We start from the raw sequence: 17,481 nt of genomic DNA, 5'->3' as shown, positions 1-17,481 counted from the left end.
AGCCGGATCCGGAATCTACCTTCATCCAGCTTCCTCCAGCCTCCCACCTTGATGCTGTTCTTGAACTGGTAGCCGGGGTTGTTGGAGCCTTTGCGTAGAAGTTCACTGAAGATGGCGATCTGCTCGAACAGGAAAACCCTGCGCTCTTTACTGCGAGACAACACGCCGCCGTCCTGCTCCCAGACACAGAAGGTCTCCTGCTGCAGGAGCTTCCCCTGAGACGTCAACTTCCCCTGGAGACAGGTGAGGAGACAGATTGGTGAGGACAGACAGGTTGTACATATGCAGTTGTTGATCGTCTGCGTATAGATTTATATCAGCTTCACCTCGTATCCCTGCAGTCGTCCCAGGTTCATCATGTCGTTGCAGCGTTTTGGAACCAATGACATCAGCTCCACCGCTTTCTGCGCACAGACACACACCCACACACACACACACACACACACACACACAGACACACACACACAGTCACACACACACACAGTCACACACACACACACAGTCACACACACACATAAATCATTTAACGACATCATCTTCACGACGTCAGGTAGAAAACATTTTTTCTGTAAAAGTCACTGAGGAGAGAAACTCCTCCCTCACGACAGATGGAAGCAGCCAATCACAGCGCAGGACACGGAACTCACCTCACTCTCCTCACAGTCCAGTCCGGCTTTGGACGTGTACTTGAGAAAGTCCTGAGACACCAAGCAGAGTAGAGATGATGATGATGATGATGAAGATGAAGAAATAAACGTTTCATGATCAGCTGATGCGAGTCATGTGTCGACGAACCTTTAACAGCAGCTGGTACTTTGTGATTCTCTGGACAGGTTTGATCAGATAATCACTGAGGGACATCCTGCAGCTGATCTCATGCTGGATCTCCTGAGGATAGACACACAGACACACAAACCTCAGTGTTGTGTTGATTCAAGCTTCAGAAATGTGATGGTTTCTTTAAACAACTGAAAACTGAACATGAAGAAGTCAAAGGGTTCACTGAGGTTGAATATTAACTGTGGAAATAATCAATAATCAATCATGAACCCAAGCTCATTAAATTCATTTAAAGATACAGAACCTTAGTCCCTGAAACAGAAACAAACAGAAACAAGTGATTTACCTCAAAGAAAGTCTCGTACTCGAAGACGATGAACTCTGACCTCGGCTTGTTCTGACAGTAAACCACGTACATGTGGAGGCGACGCTCCTACACACACACACACACACACACACACACACACACACACACACACACACACACACACACACACACACACGTCTCAGTTAACTGACTCATCCTGGTCCTGATGCTGTTACCATGAAAACCTTATTCCACCAGGCTGGAAACATTCTTATGAACAATATGAGGAACAACTTGAGGGACATTCTAACAGAACATAGCAGTGTAGTATTCATGTAGTAATAACACAGTAGTGTAGTATTCATGTAGTAATAACATAGCAGTGTAGTATTCATGTAGTAATAACATAGCAGTGTAGTATTCATGTAGTAATAACATAGCACTGTAGTATTCATGTAGTAATAACATAGTAGTGTAGTATTCATGTAGTAATAACATAGCACTGTAGTATTCATGTAGTAATAACATAGCAGTGTAGTATTCATGTAGTAATAACATAGTAGTGTAGTATTCATGTAGTAATAACAGCACTGTAGTATTCATGTAGTAATAACATAGCAGTGTAGTATTCATGTAGTAATAACATAGCACTGTAGTATTCATGTAGTAATAACATAGCAGTGTAGTATTCATGTAGTAATAACATAGCAGTGTAGTATTCATGTAGTAATAACATAGCAGTGTAGTATTCATGTAGTAATAACATAGTAGTGTAGTATTCATGTAGTAATAACATAGTAGTGTAGTATTCATGTAGTAATAACATAGCAGTGTAGTATTCATGTAGTAATAACATAGTAGTGTAGTATTCACGCAGTAATAACATAGTAGTGTAGTATTCACGTAGTAATAACATAGTAATGTAGTATTCATGTAGTAATAACATAGCAGTGTAGTATTCACGCAGTAATAACATAGTACTGTAGTATTCATGTAGTAATAACATAGTACTGTAGTATTCATGTAGTAATAAAATAGTAATGTAGTATTCATGTAGTAATAACATAGCACTGTAGTATTCATGTAGTAATAACATAGCAGTGTAGTATTCATGTAGTAATAACATAGCACTGTAGTATTCATGTAGTAATAACATAGTAGTGTAGTATTCATGTAGTAATAACATAGTAGTGTAGTATTCACGCAGTAATAACATAGTAGTGTAGTATTCATGTAGTAATAACATAGTAATGTAGTATTCATGTAGTAATAACATAGCAGTGTAGTATTCACGCAGTAATAACATAGTACTGTAGTATTCATGTAGTAATAACATAGTAGTGTAGTATTCATGTAGTAATAACATAGTACTGTAGTATTCATGTAGTAATAACATAGCACTGTAGTATTCATGTAGTAATAACATAGTACTGTAGTATTCATGTAGTAATAACATAGTACTGTAGTATTCATGTAGTAATAACATAGCACTGTAGTATTCATGTAGTACTCACGTGTCTGATGAAGAGGTCGGCCAACAGGTCGTGATTCTGAACGCAGCGCTCCAACTCAATCAGGAAGAAACTGAAACAGAAACACACACAGTCAGAGAGTGTGTGTGTGTGTGTGTGTGTGTGTGTGTGTGTGTGTGTGTGTGTGTGTGTGTGTGTGTGTGTGTACGTGCACGTACTCGCGGTGCCAGTCGTAGATCTGCTGGATGTTGCCGAAGACGATTTTGTCTTTTCCTCTCATCTCCTCTGGGATCCCTCTGACCTCCAACCTGGACATGAAGCCCTGACACACACATGAACACATGAACACATGAACACATGAACACACAAGCTATCAAATGTAAAGCCTGCTACTGCCCCCTACAGGACGCAGTGTTCACTACAGTCACAAATTGAATTGAATCTGTTATTAGATTTTTATTTTGTCAAACTAAAAACGTGCAGATTTAAAGAAAGAATTGATGTAATTCTATAGAAAAGAAAGAAAACATCATGTTGTCTGTTGGACGTCTTGTTTCTTTCTGAACGTTTGGACGTCTCACCTCGACAATCACACCCAGGTCCTTCACGTAGTCCTTCTCTGATTGGACCATCTCGTTCACCACAAACCTGGACAGACACACACAGTTCATTCATGTGTCCTCTGAACAGATCTACATTTCTATCCATGTTTCTGGGGTGTGTCTCACATCCGTCCTCTCAGCGCCTTGTTTCTCTGCTCGGTGTCGGACTCGTTGGAGCCTTGATCTGAATCCAGAGCCTGACGAGACCGAGACATGACAAACCAGTTTGAAACCGGATCAAGATTTAACACGTTTTTCATTCACTCACATTTTCCTCGATTACAGAAAAGCAGACGACAACGTGACCGAACCTCGACTTCCTTTCAGAATCTTTTTCAGAGCAAAAGTCTATCCCCCCCACTCTCCCTCCCCCCCACTATCCCTCCCCCCGGTACCTCGGGGTTGTTGGGGTCTTTGATAATTTGCATGGGAGGTGGCAGAGGGGTGTGGCTTTCCTCCTCTGGCTCCTCCTCCCCTCCACTCTGCCCCGCTTCCTCCTTCCTCGATTTCTGCAGAAACGAAAATAATCAAAAAACAATGATCACACACACACTCAAACGTCTTTAGTAAACTGTGTGTGTGTGTGTGTGTGTGTGTGTGTGTGTGTTTTTTGTGTGTGTTGATAGCTGACCGTCTGAGCATTGCCTGTGAGGGGTGTGGTCACCTCTGGCCTGTTGTCCCGCCTCCTGGTTCTGATTGACGGTTTCTTCTGTCCGTCAGCTTTACCTTGACTTAACCTCCGAACAGGACTCGTCAACCAGCGCTGTGAAAACACGTCGAGATAAAACACCATACGACCGAGTAATAATAATAATACTTATAATTAATATTCATTAACTTAATGATGAATTAAATAATCATTGTATCTATTTTTAAAAACTAATAATCCGTCCTCTTCTGTCCACAGAGCGACAGCGAGGACCAGCGTTACCTTCAGGGTGTTTCCGGTTCCAGAGCCGCTGCGTTTGGGCCCTGGAGAGCCCACAGCGCCCCCTGGAGCCACGCCCACTCCGAACACTGTGGGGGAGTTGACACCTGAGAAAGGTAAACACAAGAGGGGGGGGGCGTCAGTGATGAGTTCTGCACTTCAGAACTCTGGGTAAATCAGAGATGAATGTTGACTCACTGGTCGTCTGAGTGTGGAGAGCTGAACCTTCAGAGCTGTAGAGTCCAGAGTCTGTGGACACACACACACACACACACACGCAGACACACACACGCACACACACACACACACACGCACACACACACACACACACGCAGACACACACACACACACACACACACACACACACACAATAATGATACAGAAAACCTGCGGTTCCTGTTCAACACAACCACCACATGATTAACATTCCTGCTACATGTGTGTCAGAAACTACATGTGTGTGTTAGGGTTGGTTAATGGTCGAGAGATACTGACACAAACAGAGAGAGAGAGTCATCTTGTTCTATTACTCAGTAACCAACACACACACACACACACACACACATCTTTCTTCTATTCTTCTTCTTTCATTCAAACACCCACCTCGCTCGTCCTCTCTCTCTCCCACAATCCATCCCCAAACAGCAGAGCAATCCCAGCATGCACCTCTGCCTCGCCGCATGTTTCCACATCAGAACGTTCAGAACGTTAGAAGAAGACGTACGAGGCTGAGACGTGTTTGTGTCCAGGAATCAAACTACAGTCACAAGGGGCGGGGCTAACGCGAGGGGGGGGACACAGCACTGGGTGTGGCTTATTGAGACTTGAGTGACAACAAGGACAGAAGTCGCCACTAAGAGATAATTGACATGTGTAAATATATAATGATATAAAATATAATAACTGACTAAAATCGACATGAAAATAAAAAATAAACCTTTAATTAATAGGAAAAATAAGTTAAATAAGTTAAATTAAATTGAAAACAAATTAAGTTTCAATCCAATTTTAAAAAAGCTAATTGAAATATGACATTAAAAGTTAAAATTCAGATAAACTAAACTAGAATAATCTTTAAAAATATATAATTACATCTTAAAGAGTCATATACAAAATAAAGAATAAAATTAATGAAGACTAAATCGAAAAATATGTGAAACAACAAAGATGTAAATTCACCAGAGATCGACCTGAGAACAACCAGTTTATTTTTAAACAGAAACTCCCATTGTCTTCTGTTGAGGAAGAAGAGCCAGCAGGTATCCACACACACAGTGACACACACAGTGACACACACAGACACACACCCTGAGGCAGGATGTTAAACTGAAGATTCCTGTTGAGTCTGAAACTTGTTCAGGTCAATGTTTAACCTGAAACTCTCCTCTCTGGACTCTGAGTGTGTCTGTGTGTGTCTCTGTGTTTGTGTGTTTGTGAGTGAAAGTGACATTTAGTTAGTTTATTTATTACCTTTATTTACTTTATAATTTATTTGGACATGTGCTCTGTTGTTTCTTTTGGGAACATTTATCCTGTTGTTGATTATTTAGTTTGTTCATTTTGTTCCATTGAGATATTTCGTGTTTCCTGTTGTTCGGGGAGAATTGAGATATTTGTGACCAATGGGGACATTTGGTTTGTTGAGTTTACAGATGAACGATTTACAGTTTGTGTAAAATGTCAACACACAAAGAGACGTCACATTCTGACCACACAGCAGGTTGCATCGTTCAGGCTTCACACACCGACACACGTTCAATATTTAGTGGACTCCGTCCGACAGGAAGCAGGAGACACGGATGTTTAAAGTTCCCTCTGTTCAAACAGGAAGTGACACGGAGCGAACGTGGACGAGCCGCTGAGACATGGTGACCGGGTCAAAGGTCGTCAGTAACTGAAACTGTAATCAGATTACTACCTTACTCTTAAATGAGTGGAGAATTAGATTGTGAAGTTGAGACGTTTCTGAGCTCGAGCTCTTTTTACCATGAAGTTATTCTTGTTTATCTGGAGTCCAGGTGGAGTTCTGTGTTGGACCAGGAGGTGGCGTCCTGCAGGGAGATGAACCTACCTTTGCTGACGGTGGAGGAGGCGTTGGAAGAGGAGGTGGTGGTGGACGAGTTGCAGGAGGAGGACGTGGTGGTGCAGGTGGACGAGGTGCTGCTGGAGGTGGTGGACGCCGGGATGAGCCCCTCCATGTCGGCTGCACTGTGGGAGTGTGACAGGCAGAGGGCGCTCATGGGCAGTAAACCCTCCTGCAGGGAAACGGGAGAGATTAGAAGCTGGAGGATTTGTTTCTGTCGTGGGGACGTTTGATTTCTCACCAGCTGCGGACTCTGATCCGTCGTTCTGACCAGACACCACCCGGGTCTGTCGGCCGAGCGCTCCACCAGCTCCACGGTCTGACCACAGCGAACGCTGAGCTCTCCTGCGGCGCCGGAGGAGAAATCCAGCAACACCACCACTAACTCGCAGCCGCCGGACAGCTGCAGGGAGACGGGTGAGAGGGTGAGACACTTTATCAACCTCCAAACATCTGACCATCCTCCTGCCAGGTTACATCCATTCACAAAGTCAGAAACAGAGAATCAGCTGCAGCTCCATCTGCTGGTCAATCAGTAAACAGCCCTGGACTCAGTTTAGAAGCAGAATTAACACAGTTCATTTCTACTTCAAAGCCTCGTCTGCTTTCTGCAGCTATTTAATCTAGTTCTGAATATTTTCTCTCCCATTTCAAAACAACTACAAACCCTGTAACGATCTCCTCGAGCCAGTAGGTGGCGATAGAGGTGCGACTCTGAGTCATCAAATCTAAACCTTTTAAATTCACTGTTATCAAAAAACATCAAAAGTGAAGCAGCTAAACAAACTTATCAAACAATAGAAAGTCCACGTTGAAACTGTCATTCATCATCATAATGTATGTCCTCCTCTGACCAATCAGGGCACAGCACGCTGAGCCCTGATTGGTCCAACAAGAAGTAGAAAACATCATGTGATGGTGGACAAAGAGACGAGAGCCTCACGGTTACTTGTGTGTGTGTGCGTGTGTGCGTGTGCGTGTGTGTGTGTGCCTGTGTGTGTGTGTGTGTGTGTGTGTGTCCTTCAGCTGGAGCCCATGTGCTTCAGTTCACACACACAAACTCACACACACTCGTGCACGTGGTCCATTGGGAGTCGTGGGGTGTTCCCCGTCCTAATCCAATACAGCTGTGATCAGTCTTAAGGGTTGTATCACACACACACACAGACACACACACACACACACACACACACACACACACAGACACACACACACACACACAGACACACACACACAGACGATGATACAACATGAGGCCGATTCCAGTGTTAAAGAATAAAGAAATTCAGATTCCAATAATAAACATATTTAGATTCTAGGATGTTTTCAAACCTCAGGATGAAGAGGTTGAACTGAGGTTCGATATTTTACAGTTTCCAGAAACTCATTGTTATTATCAATAACTATCAATAGAAACAAATCACAGCTGTAAAATAAATGTGACTCATCAGCTGATTTTCATCAGTTATGAATCTGCAGCTCCAACCGTCACATGTTACCATGGTTACAACGACCTGGCGTGAGGATCTGGATTTCAAATCAATAATCACGATGATCAGAAACGAGCAGATTCCTCAGGAGCTGGTATCGAGGTTCAGGTGATCACATCGACACAGTGGAGAGAGTCCTCTGGAGTCAGAAGCTGGTGAACAGGTGAACTGGTGAACTGGTGAACTGGTGAACTGGTGATGGTTTGGTGGATCAGATGATTCCTTGATGGTCCCAGTTCGGTCGCGCTCTGACTCCACAAACAATCGAGCGTTAGCGTCCAGTCGAGCTCCAGTTGAATCCACGTCAGGTTGTTTACAATCACACGTTAACCAATTCAAATCTTTCCTCATGTAAACAACATGATTCAAACTCACTGTCCTCAGTCTCTAGTCCTGAGGTTTTAAATCTCTGACCTGACAGAGTGAAGATCCCTCTCTGAAGCAACACCAGGTCACCCCTCAGGGTCAAAGGTCAACCCCACCCTCCTCCAGCTGACTGCAGGTAAATCAAATCAAACGTACCTCGTCCGCCGAGAAGAGAACAAGTGAAAGTTTCTGAACTGAGTCTGACGACCAGAGGAAACTCCCTCAGACACACACATACAGACACACATGCATACACACATACACACATACAGACACACATACAGACACACACACATACAGACACACATACAGACACACACACATACAGACACACATAGAGACACACATACAGACACACACACACACACATACATACACACATACACACACACACATACAGACACACATAGAGACACACACACACACACACACACACACACACACACATACAGACACACATACAGACACACACACACACATACATACACACATACATACACACCAAACACAAACACACACCCAGCCAGCTGCAGCACTGGTGAGGTCATCAGACGTTCCGACACACCCCTCTGAACACACGCTGTGTGTGTGTGTGTGTGTGTGTGTGTGTGTCTGTATCTGTGTGTGTGTGTGTGTGTGTGTGTGTGTGTGTGTGTGTGTGTGTATGTGTGTGTGTGTGTGTGTGTGTGTGTGTGTGTGTGTGTGTGTGTGTGTGTGTGTGTGTGTGTGTGTGTATGTGTGTGTGTGTGTGTGTGTGTGTGTGTCTGTGTCTGTGTCTGTGTGTGTGTGTCTGTGTGTGTGTGTGTGTGTGTGTGTGCACCTTGTCGCTGTCGGCCGTGTTCTGAGACGTGCGCGAGGCGATGGACACGGTGTCCGGCTGACTGCTGGCATCACCCAGACTGTCTGCGTCCTCACTCGTGTCCCTGAAAAACACAAACACACTTTTCAGTCTAAGACACACAATGTGGACAGAAGTATGTGGACGCCTCTCTCACTCAGTTATCCAGTGTTCAAGCTGATACTTTCTAATTTCTGGTTTTATTGAATAAAAACGTTCACTTATTGATTAATAATTGTCTATTCATATTTCTGACCAGTATTTTAAAACTCAGCAGATTAATTTGATATTAAAAGAGAATAATATATAATCAATCAGTTGTTACCGTCAGTTTCATTGTCTAATTGATCGATTGAGTATTAAATTCATCTGACGGATGAGAAGATGAACTCAGGGTCAAACTTTCATTTGGACTTCACTGGTTTGGTTTATTAGATCAGTTTCAACCAGTCGACGAACCAGGTCAAAGGTCAGTTTAACGTAGACAGGTCACGTGACCAGAGGCGTGTAGCGTGTAGCGTGTAGCGTGCTAGCTGCTGACCTGCGGTTGATGCTGCGCTGTCGGCCCAGCGTGGGGTTGGGGGTCTTGGGGAGGGGGATGGGCTCCCTCAGCGCCCCCCGCAGGTGACCCCTCCTCTCCTGGATCACCTGGCGGATGCTGCGGACCCACTCCTGCTTCAGCTCCAAGGACGCCGCCTGACGAGAGAACCACAGTTAACCGTGACCTCTGACCTCTGACCTCAGCTCCTGAGCAGTGACAGCAGCAGGAGACGTCTCACCTTCAGCACCGTCTTGTTGTCGGACGTGGGCGTTCGTCCGACCCACAGAGCGAACTTACAGGCGTCGCCCTCGATGTGCTCCGTCACTCCCAGCTCTGACGTCTACAGGAACAGGAAGTGTCAGCAGAACGCCATGTACCTGGTGTGTGTCTGTGTCTGTGTGTGTGTGTGTGTGTGTGTGTGTTACCCTCAGTCTGCTCTTGTACAGATATTTGATTCGTCCGGACGAGTCTTTGATCTCTTTGCTGAAGATGAGTGACAGCTCAAACAGGAAGAGGTGTCGGTCCCGCCCCTTCCTGATCAGAGACTTTGGCTCCCAAACCAGGAAGGAGTCCTGGAGCAGGAGCTCGCCCTGAACCTCCAGACCCTCCTCCAGACCTGAGGAGACATGTGGAATATGTAAATATATGACTTATCGTTAAGTGAGGAAGTCAACAACAAACTTCACAATAAAAGCCCCTTAGCCCAGGCTCCCTGAAATCTTCATGTAAAACAGAGGCAGGTCTTTTATTTTGAAACACATACCTTCCAACATGCTAACATGCATAGCATCGTTAGCTCTCTTTGGGACGCTCAGCATCACATCGAGTCCTTCTTTAATTTCACCTTTTCCCTCCTCGCAGCACGCCAGCAACTCCTGCACACACACACACACACACACACACACACACACATACAAGTACACAGTGTAAATGTGACTGTTGTTAAATGTCAGAGTCAATATACGATTATTGTTATTTTAAATCTTCTAAGAGTCGACTGTGAAAAGTAAAGATAGAAGAGGAAGGAAGTGAGATTTATTATTATTTTCACACATCTGTAGTGAAAGTAAAATGTATGACAGCAGGTTTATTCTGAAGCCTGAAGCCAAAACACTTTGAACTCAAACTGACTCTGAACTGGGAATGGAAGTTCACCTTGAGCAGCAGCTGGTATTTAGTGATTCTCTGAACTGGTTTGATGAGCGCGGACGAGATGGAGTTCGTCAGCCCGTGTCTCCTCTGGACCTCCTGAACACAAACACTATGCTTTTTATTCTTTATTCTGAAAAATGCCCCTTATTAATTCCAAGTGTTACATCATAAAGAACATTTATAAAATATCTGAAATTCTCAAATAAAGAAGTAAAGTTCTCTGACCTCGAAGAAGCCTGCACCTTGTTGTTGTATCAGCAAACTGGAGTCAGGTTTGTTTCTGCAGTACGTCACGTACATGTGAAACTTATCAGCCTGAAACACAAAGTACTTTATGTTTTACTTCAATCACTTCGTTGTGTAGTGGTGTGAATCAGACAGAGAGTTACCCAGGTCACGAAGCAGTGGCCCACGTCCTCTGGAAGCTGCTCGTAGTTTTCCAACTCCTTCAGGAAAATACTGAAAAACACAAACCTCTGAATCTACACACACACTACACTCTACAATACTACACACTACAGTATGTCTGCAGTACTACAGTAAATACACACGCACACATTTGAAGTACATGTTGCAGGGGTGTAATACACAGTATTTGTAGTATTTGATGCCCTGTATTTCATACTGTTGTACTTGTGCTGCAGTAAATTGAGTAAAGTAATTTGCAGTATTTATCTCTTTGCAGTATAATTGACAGTACTTGTTTCTAGAACTCGTAGATGTCCTGGATGTTTGGTACCGTAGTACTTGTATTGCAGTATAATCTGCAGTATAATTGACAGTACCTGTTGTGGAACTCGTAGATGTCCTGGATGTTTGGTACCGTAGTACTTGTATTGCAGTATAATCTGCAGTATAATTGAGTGTACCTGTTGTGGAACTCGTAGATGTCCTGGATGTTTGGTACCGTAGTACTTGTATTGCAGTATAATCTGCAGTATAATTGAGTGTACCTGTTGTGGAACTCGTAGATGTCCTGGATGTTTGGTACCGTAGTACTTGTATTGCAGTATAATCTGCAGTATAATTGAGCGTACCTGTTGTGGAACTCGTAGATGTCCTGGATGTTTGGTACCGTAGTACTTGTATTGCAGTATAATCTGCAGTATAATTGAGCGTACCTGTTGTGGAACTCGTAGATGTCCTGGATGTTTGGTACCGTAGTACTTGTATTGCAGTATAATCTGCAGTATAATTGACAGTACCTGTTGTGGAACTCGTAGATGTCCTGGATGTTTGGTACCGTAGTACTTGTATTGCAGTATAATCTGCAGTATAATTGAGTGTACCTGTTGTGGAACTCGTAGATGTCCTGGATGTTTGGTACCGTAGTACTTGTATTGCAGTATAATCTGCAGTATAATTGAGTGTACCTGTTGTGGAACTCGTAGATGTCCTGGATGTTTGGTACCGTAGTACTTGTATTGCAGTATAATCTGCAGTATAATTGAGCGTACCTGTTGTGGAACTCGTAGATGTCCTGAATGTTTGGTACCGTAGTACTTGTATTGCAGTATAATCTGCAGTATAATTGAGCGTACCTGTTGTGGAACTCGTAGATGTCCTGGATGTTTGGTACCGTAGTACTTGTATTGCAGTATAATCTGCAGTATAATTGAGTGTACCTGTTGTGGAACTCGTAGATGTCCTGGATGTTTGGTACCGTAGTACTTGTATTGCAGTATAATCTGCAGTATAATTGAGTGTACCTGTTGTGGAACTCGTAGATGTCCTGGATGTTTGGTACCGTAGTACTTGTATTGCAGTATAATCTGCAGTATAATTGAGCGTACCTGTTGTGGAACTCGTAGATGTCCTGGATGTTTGGTACCGTAGTACTTGTATTGCAGTATAATCTGCAGTATAATTGAGCGTACCTGTTGTGGAACTCGTAGATGTCCTGAATGTTTGGTACCGTAGTACTTGTATTGCAGTATAATCTGCAGTATAATTGAGCGTACCTGTTGTGGAACTCGTAGATGTCCTGGATGTTTCCGAACACGGTGTCGTCCCGGTTGTTGAGACCAGGGGGGACGTCCTCTGAGCCGCTCGTCATCTCCCACAGGTACGTCTGCACCACAATATTTCCATCAGGAAGTACTACTCAGCATAATGTAGTACTACAAAGTATTATGTACTGCTGTAATGTAGTAGTTTCCATGACTGAGTTTAGTTTAAAATTTTTAATATCGTGCCAAAGCCAGAATTTAGTACAAACAGCAGAAGAGACCTTGTGGTCGACTGAGTGAACTGCAGGTCGGTCAGCAGGGGGCGCTGTGAGGTTTGTGGTATGTTTAGATCTCTGGGATGTTTAGCTCTGGAGCTTTCGAGGTAAAACTCTGAATCTGAACTTGAACTAAACGTCCTGATAAATCTCAGGTCGGTGAAACACGACCTCCCTCAGCGGAGGAGGATCACATGAAACGAGTGAAGCTCCAGATGTTTGATCTTTACCTCGATGCACTCCTGCAGATCTCTGACGTAGACTCTTTCAGTCTGAAGGAGCTCGGCCATGATGTACCTGAACACACACACACACACACACACACAGTTGTTCTTTAACATGGAGACCCGTACTGGCACCGCCCCTCGCACCATCACTTCGTGGACTCACTCCTTCTTGCGTGCGGAGCGCCTCTTCTCGTCGCTGACCTGGTGGCTGGGGTCGGACAGGTTGACCTCGGGGTCCGAGTCCGACAGGCTGTTGGGGATCAGCTCCAGCTCCAGGTCCTTGTTGTCCTGTCAGAGCCACCGTACATCACACTCAGTACGGGTCAGCCTACACACCGACCACACCCTGTTTATCAATGTTACCTGTGAGCAGCCTCCCAGCGCCGTCTCCAGCAGGTGGCGGTACTGTCCCATCCTCACGGTGAAGTCGCGGTAGCGCTTGTCCACGGTGGAGACGCAGCGACGCAGCTCGGCGCGGTGGGCGTGGCCTTTAGCCAGCATGCTCTCCGCCAGCTGGATGAGCAGGTGCACCTTCTCCTGTGTGTGCTGACAGAAGTGATCCTTTATAATATGTCATATCACACGTGTTGTATTTCACATTCAATATGTAGAAACAATGTCTTTGAGGATTCATTGTCGTGTTTAAAGTGTTTGACCCACAGCTGCCGTGTGTTCTCACCTTGGCAGAAACACAGAACTCCCGGTGCTGGTTCAGCAGCTCCTGAGTCTCCGACATGTTGGTCCCCGGGGACGTGTGCGTGGTCAGGTAGTGGTCACCTGACTGCTGCAGCCAATCCAGAGCCTGCGATCAAAGAGCACGTTAAGGCGCGGTCACATTTACTCTGGAACCAATCAGAATGTCTCTGTGACGAGCATGTGGCTCCACCAATGGGAGTGAGAGAACCGGACCTGCTGGGTGTGGCTCTGGAACATCAGGTACTGCTGGCACTGATCCAGTCGACGTTTCTTTAAGGTCCAGAAGTGAAGGACCCGGTTCTCCCTCTGCAGCAGCTCACTGAGGATCCCTGAGCACAGACACACACATCATGAAGCTGCTCCCCAGCTGATCGGCTGTGTGCTCCTCTGTGCAGGTGTGTGTTTCTGATGGTTTGTGTGTGTCTGATCGTTATTGTGTTTCTGATGGTTTGTTTGTTTCTGATGGTTTGTTTGTTTCTGATGGTTTGTGTGTTTCTGATTGTTTGTGTGTTTCTGATGGTTTGTTTGTTTCTGATGGTTTGTGTTTCTGATGGTTTCTTTGTTTCTGATGGTTTGTGTGTTTCTGATGGTTTGTGTGTTTCTGATGGTTTGTGTGTTTCTGACTGTTGTGTGTTTCTGACTGTTGTGTGTTTCTGACTGTTGTTTGTTTCTGATGGTTTGTTTGTTTCTGATCGTTTGTGTGTTTCTGATGGTTAGTGTGTTTCTGATGGTTAGTGTGTTTCTGATGGTTTGTGTGTTTCTGACTGTTGTGTGTTTCTGATGGTTTGTGTGTTTCTGATCGTTTGTGTGTTTCTGATGGTTTGTGTGTTTCTGATGGTTTGTTTGTTTCTGATGGTTTGTGTGTTTCTGACTGTTGTGTGTTTCTGATGGTTTGTGTGTTTCTGATGGTTTGTGTGTTTCTGATGGTTTGTGTGTTTCTGATGGTGTGTGTGTTTCTGACTGTTGTGTGTTTCTGATGGTGTGTGTGTTTCTGATCGTATGTGTGTTTCTGATGGTTTGTGTGTTTCTGATGGTTTGTGTGTTTCTGATGGTTTGTGTGTTTCTGATGGTTTGTGTGTTTCTGATGGTTTGTGTGTTTCTGATGGTTTGTTTGTTTCTGATGGTTTGTGTGTTTCTGATGTTGTGTGTGTTTCTGATCGTATGTGTGTTTCTGATGGTTTGTGTGTTTCTGACTGTTGTGTGTTTCTGATGGTTTGTTTGTTTCTGATGGTTTGTGTGTTTCTGACTGTTGTGTGTTTCTGACTGTTGTGTGTTTCTGACTGTTGTTTGTTTCTGATGGTTTGTGTGTTTCTGACTGTTGTGTGTTTCTGACTGTTGTGTGTTTCTGACTGTTGTGTGTTTCTGACTGTTGTGTGTTTCTGATGGTTTGTGTGTTTCTGACTGTTGTGTGTTTCTGACTGTTGTGTGTTTCTGACTGTTGTGTGTTTCTGATGGTTAGTGTGTTTCTGATGGTTTGTGTGTTTCTGACTGTTGTGTGTTTCTGACTGTTGTGTGTTTCTGACTGTTGTGTGTTTCTGATGGTTTGTGTGTTTCTGACTGTTGTGTGTTTCTGACTGTTGTGTGTTTCTGACTGTTGTGTGTTTCTGATGGTTAGTGTGTTTCTGATGGTTTGTGTGTTTCTGACTGTTGTGTGTTTCTGACTGTTGTGTGTTTCTGACTGTTGTGTGTTTCTGATGGTTTGTGTGTTTCTGACTGTTGTGTGTTTCTGACTGTTGTGTGTTTCTGACTGTTGTGTGTTTCTGACTGTTGTGTGTTTCTGACTGTTGTTTGTTTCTGATGGTTTGTGTGTTTCTGACTGTTGTGTGTTTCTGACTGTTGTGTGTTTCTGACTGTTGTGTGTTTCTGATGGTTAGTGTGTTTCTGATGGTTTGTGTGTTTCTGACTGTTGTGTGTTTCTGACTGTTGTGTGTTTCTGACTGTTGTGTGTTTCTGATGGTTTGTGTGTTTCTGATGGTTTGTGTGTTTCTGATGGTTTGTTTGTTTCTGATCGTTTGTGTTTCTGATGGTTTGTGTGTTTCTGACTGTTGTGTGTTTCTGATGGTTTGTGTGTTTCTGATGGTTTGTGTGTTTCTGATGGTTTGTTTGTTTCTGATCGTTTGTGTTTCTGATGGTTTGTGTGTTTCTGACTGTTGTGTGTTTCTGATGGTTTGTTTGTTTCTGATGGTTTGTGTGTTTCTGATCGTTTGTGTTTCTGATGGTTTGTGTGTTTCTGACTGTTGTGTGTTTCTGACTGTTGTGTGTTTCTGACTGTTGTGTGTTTCTGATGGTTAGTGTGTTTCTGATGGTTTGTGTGTTTCTGACTGTTGTGTGTTTCTGACTGTTGTGTGTTTCTGACTGTTGTTTGTTTCTGATGGTTTGTGTGTTTCTGACTGTTGTGTGTTTCTGACTGTTGTGTGTTTCTGATGGTTTGTGTGTTTCTGATGGTTTGTGTGTTTCTGATGGTTTGTTTGTTTCTGATCGTTTGTGTTTCTGATGGTTTGTGTGTTTCTGACTGTTGTGTGTTTCTGATGGTTTGTTTGTTTCTGATGGTTTGTGTGTTTCTGATGGTTTGTTTGTTTCTGATCGTTTGTGTTTCTGATGGTTTGTGTGTTTCTGATCGTTTGTGTTTCTGATGGTTTGTGTGTTTCTGACTGTTGTGTGTTTCTGATGGTTTGTTTGTTTCTGATGGTTTGTGTGTTTCTGATGGTTTGTGTGTTTCTGATCGTTTGTGTTTCTGATGGTTAGTGTGTTTCTGACTGTTTTTTCCGTTTGTTCACCTTTGACCTGTTGCTCTGGTACCCTGGAGTGCCCTGTGACCTCGCTGACCCCGGGCACGCTGACCCCGTGACCCGACAGGTTGGCCATGGTGGCGCTGTTGCGGTGGATGTATTTCAGGAAAACTTCGGCGTTGCGTCTCGCCAGCGTGCACGCCTGTTGCCATGGGAACAAGACGGTTAGAGGGGAACTCACAAATCAAATCTGGAAATTGATTCAGAACATGTTTCAAACTTTAGATTCAGCTGTAGAAACATTCATCATGTTGATACAGTTACACACATGTGTGTGGTGAACCTCACTACAGTGTGTCACATGGCTTCACCTTCAGAAACGCCTCCTTCTGCTCCATGTGTTTGCTCATGAGCGGCAGCAGCTGCTCCGGCTGCCGCTCGCCTCCTCCACACCAGTCCTCCTCCCGCCGGTACTCCTGCTCCAGGCTCTCCAGGACGCCACACACCTGCACACAGGAGACAGACAGGTCAGGAGACAGAGACAGAGAGACAGGTCAGGAGACAGACAGGTCAGAGACAGAGAGACAGGGAGACAGGTCAGGAGACAGAGAGACAGGTCAGGAGACAGGTCAGGAGACAGGTCAGAGACAGAGAGGTCAGAGACAGAGAGACAGAGAGACAGGTCACGAGACAGAGAGACAGGTGAGGAGACAGAGAGACAGGTCAGAGACAGGCCGACAGGTCAGGAGACAGAGAGACAGGTCAGGAGACAGAGAGACAGGTCAGGAGACAGAGAGACAGGTCAGGAGACAGGTCAGGAGACAGAGAGACAGGCCCGGAGACAGGTCAGGAGACAGAGAGACAGGTCCGGACACAGAGAGACAGGTCAGGAGACAGAGAGACAGGTCAGGAGACAGAGAGACAGGTCAGGAGACAGAGAGACAGGTCAGGAGACAGAGAGACAGGACAGGAGACAGAGAGACAGGTTAGGAGACAGGCAAGGAGACAGATAGACAGGTCAGGAGACATAGAGACAGGTCAGGAGA

At 44.5% G+C, this 17,481-nt stretch overlaps 1 protein-coding gene across 1 annotated transcript in view; it reads right to left on the bottom strand.

The window, feature by feature from the left end:
* Positions 1-17,481, bottom strand: part of LOC128430934 (kalirin) — a 31,894-nt gene that overhangs the window by 1,722 nt on the left and 12,691 nt on the right. Inside the window, exons 24-54 of the mRNA XM_053417071.1 lie at positions 16,807-16,941; positions 16,484-16,637; positions 13,920-14,035; positions 13,690-13,812; positions 13,374-13,556; positions 13,174-13,298; positions 13,014-13,080; positions 12,521-12,630; positions 10,949-11,018; positions 10,785-10,874; positions 10,563-10,655; positions 10,171-10,282; positions 9,833-10,023; positions 9,646-9,747; positions 9,408-9,562; positions 8,849-8,951; positions 6,414-6,575; positions 6,161-6,344; positions 4,288-4,338; positions 4,093-4,196; positions 3,793-3,924; positions 3,557-3,670; positions 3,288-3,358; positions 3,141-3,207; positions 2,778-2,881; positions 2,602-2,671; positions 1,127-1,213; positions 796-888; positions 648-698; positions 327-404; positions 48-233 (exon numbers count right to left, since the gene is read on the bottom strand). Coding sequence (XP_053273046.1) covers positions 48-233; positions 327-404; positions 648-698; positions 796-888; positions 1,127-1,213; positions 2,602-2,671; positions 2,778-2,881; positions 3,141-3,207; positions 3,288-3,358; positions 3,557-3,670; positions 3,793-3,924; positions 4,093-4,196; positions 4,288-4,338; positions 6,161-6,344; positions 6,414-6,575; positions 8,849-8,951; positions 9,408-9,562; positions 9,646-9,747; positions 9,833-10,023; positions 10,171-10,282; positions 10,563-10,655; positions 10,785-10,874; positions 10,949-11,018; positions 12,521-12,630; positions 13,014-13,080; positions 13,174-13,298; positions 13,374-13,556; positions 13,690-13,812; positions 13,920-14,035; positions 16,484-16,637; positions 16,807-16,941 — 3,483 coding nt within the window. The remainder of the gene's footprint in view (positions 1-47; positions 234-326; positions 405-647; positions 699-795; positions 889-1,126; positions 1,214-2,601; positions 2,672-2,777; positions 2,882-3,140; positions 3,208-3,287; positions 3,359-3,556; positions 3,671-3,792; positions 3,925-4,092; positions 4,197-4,287; positions 4,339-6,160; positions 6,345-6,413; positions 6,576-8,848; positions 8,952-9,407; positions 9,563-9,645; positions 9,748-9,832; positions 10,024-10,170; positions 10,283-10,562; positions 10,656-10,784; positions 10,875-10,948; positions 11,019-12,520; positions 12,631-13,013; positions 13,081-13,173; positions 13,299-13,373; positions 13,557-13,689; positions 13,813-13,919; positions 14,036-16,483; positions 16,638-16,806; positions 16,942-17,481) is intronic.

The sequence above is a fragment of the Pleuronectes platessa genome, chromosome 24, assembly GCF_947347685.1.
Source record: "Pleuronectes platessa chromosome 24, fPlePla1.1, whole genome shotgun sequence".
NCBI classification, from domain to species: domain Eukaryota; kingdom Metazoa; phylum Chordata; class Actinopteri; order Pleuronectiformes; family Pleuronectidae; genus Pleuronectes; species Pleuronectes platessa.
The sequence above is the reverse complement of the archived record's forward strand: the minus strand, read 5'-3'. Positions and strand labels throughout refer to the sequence as shown.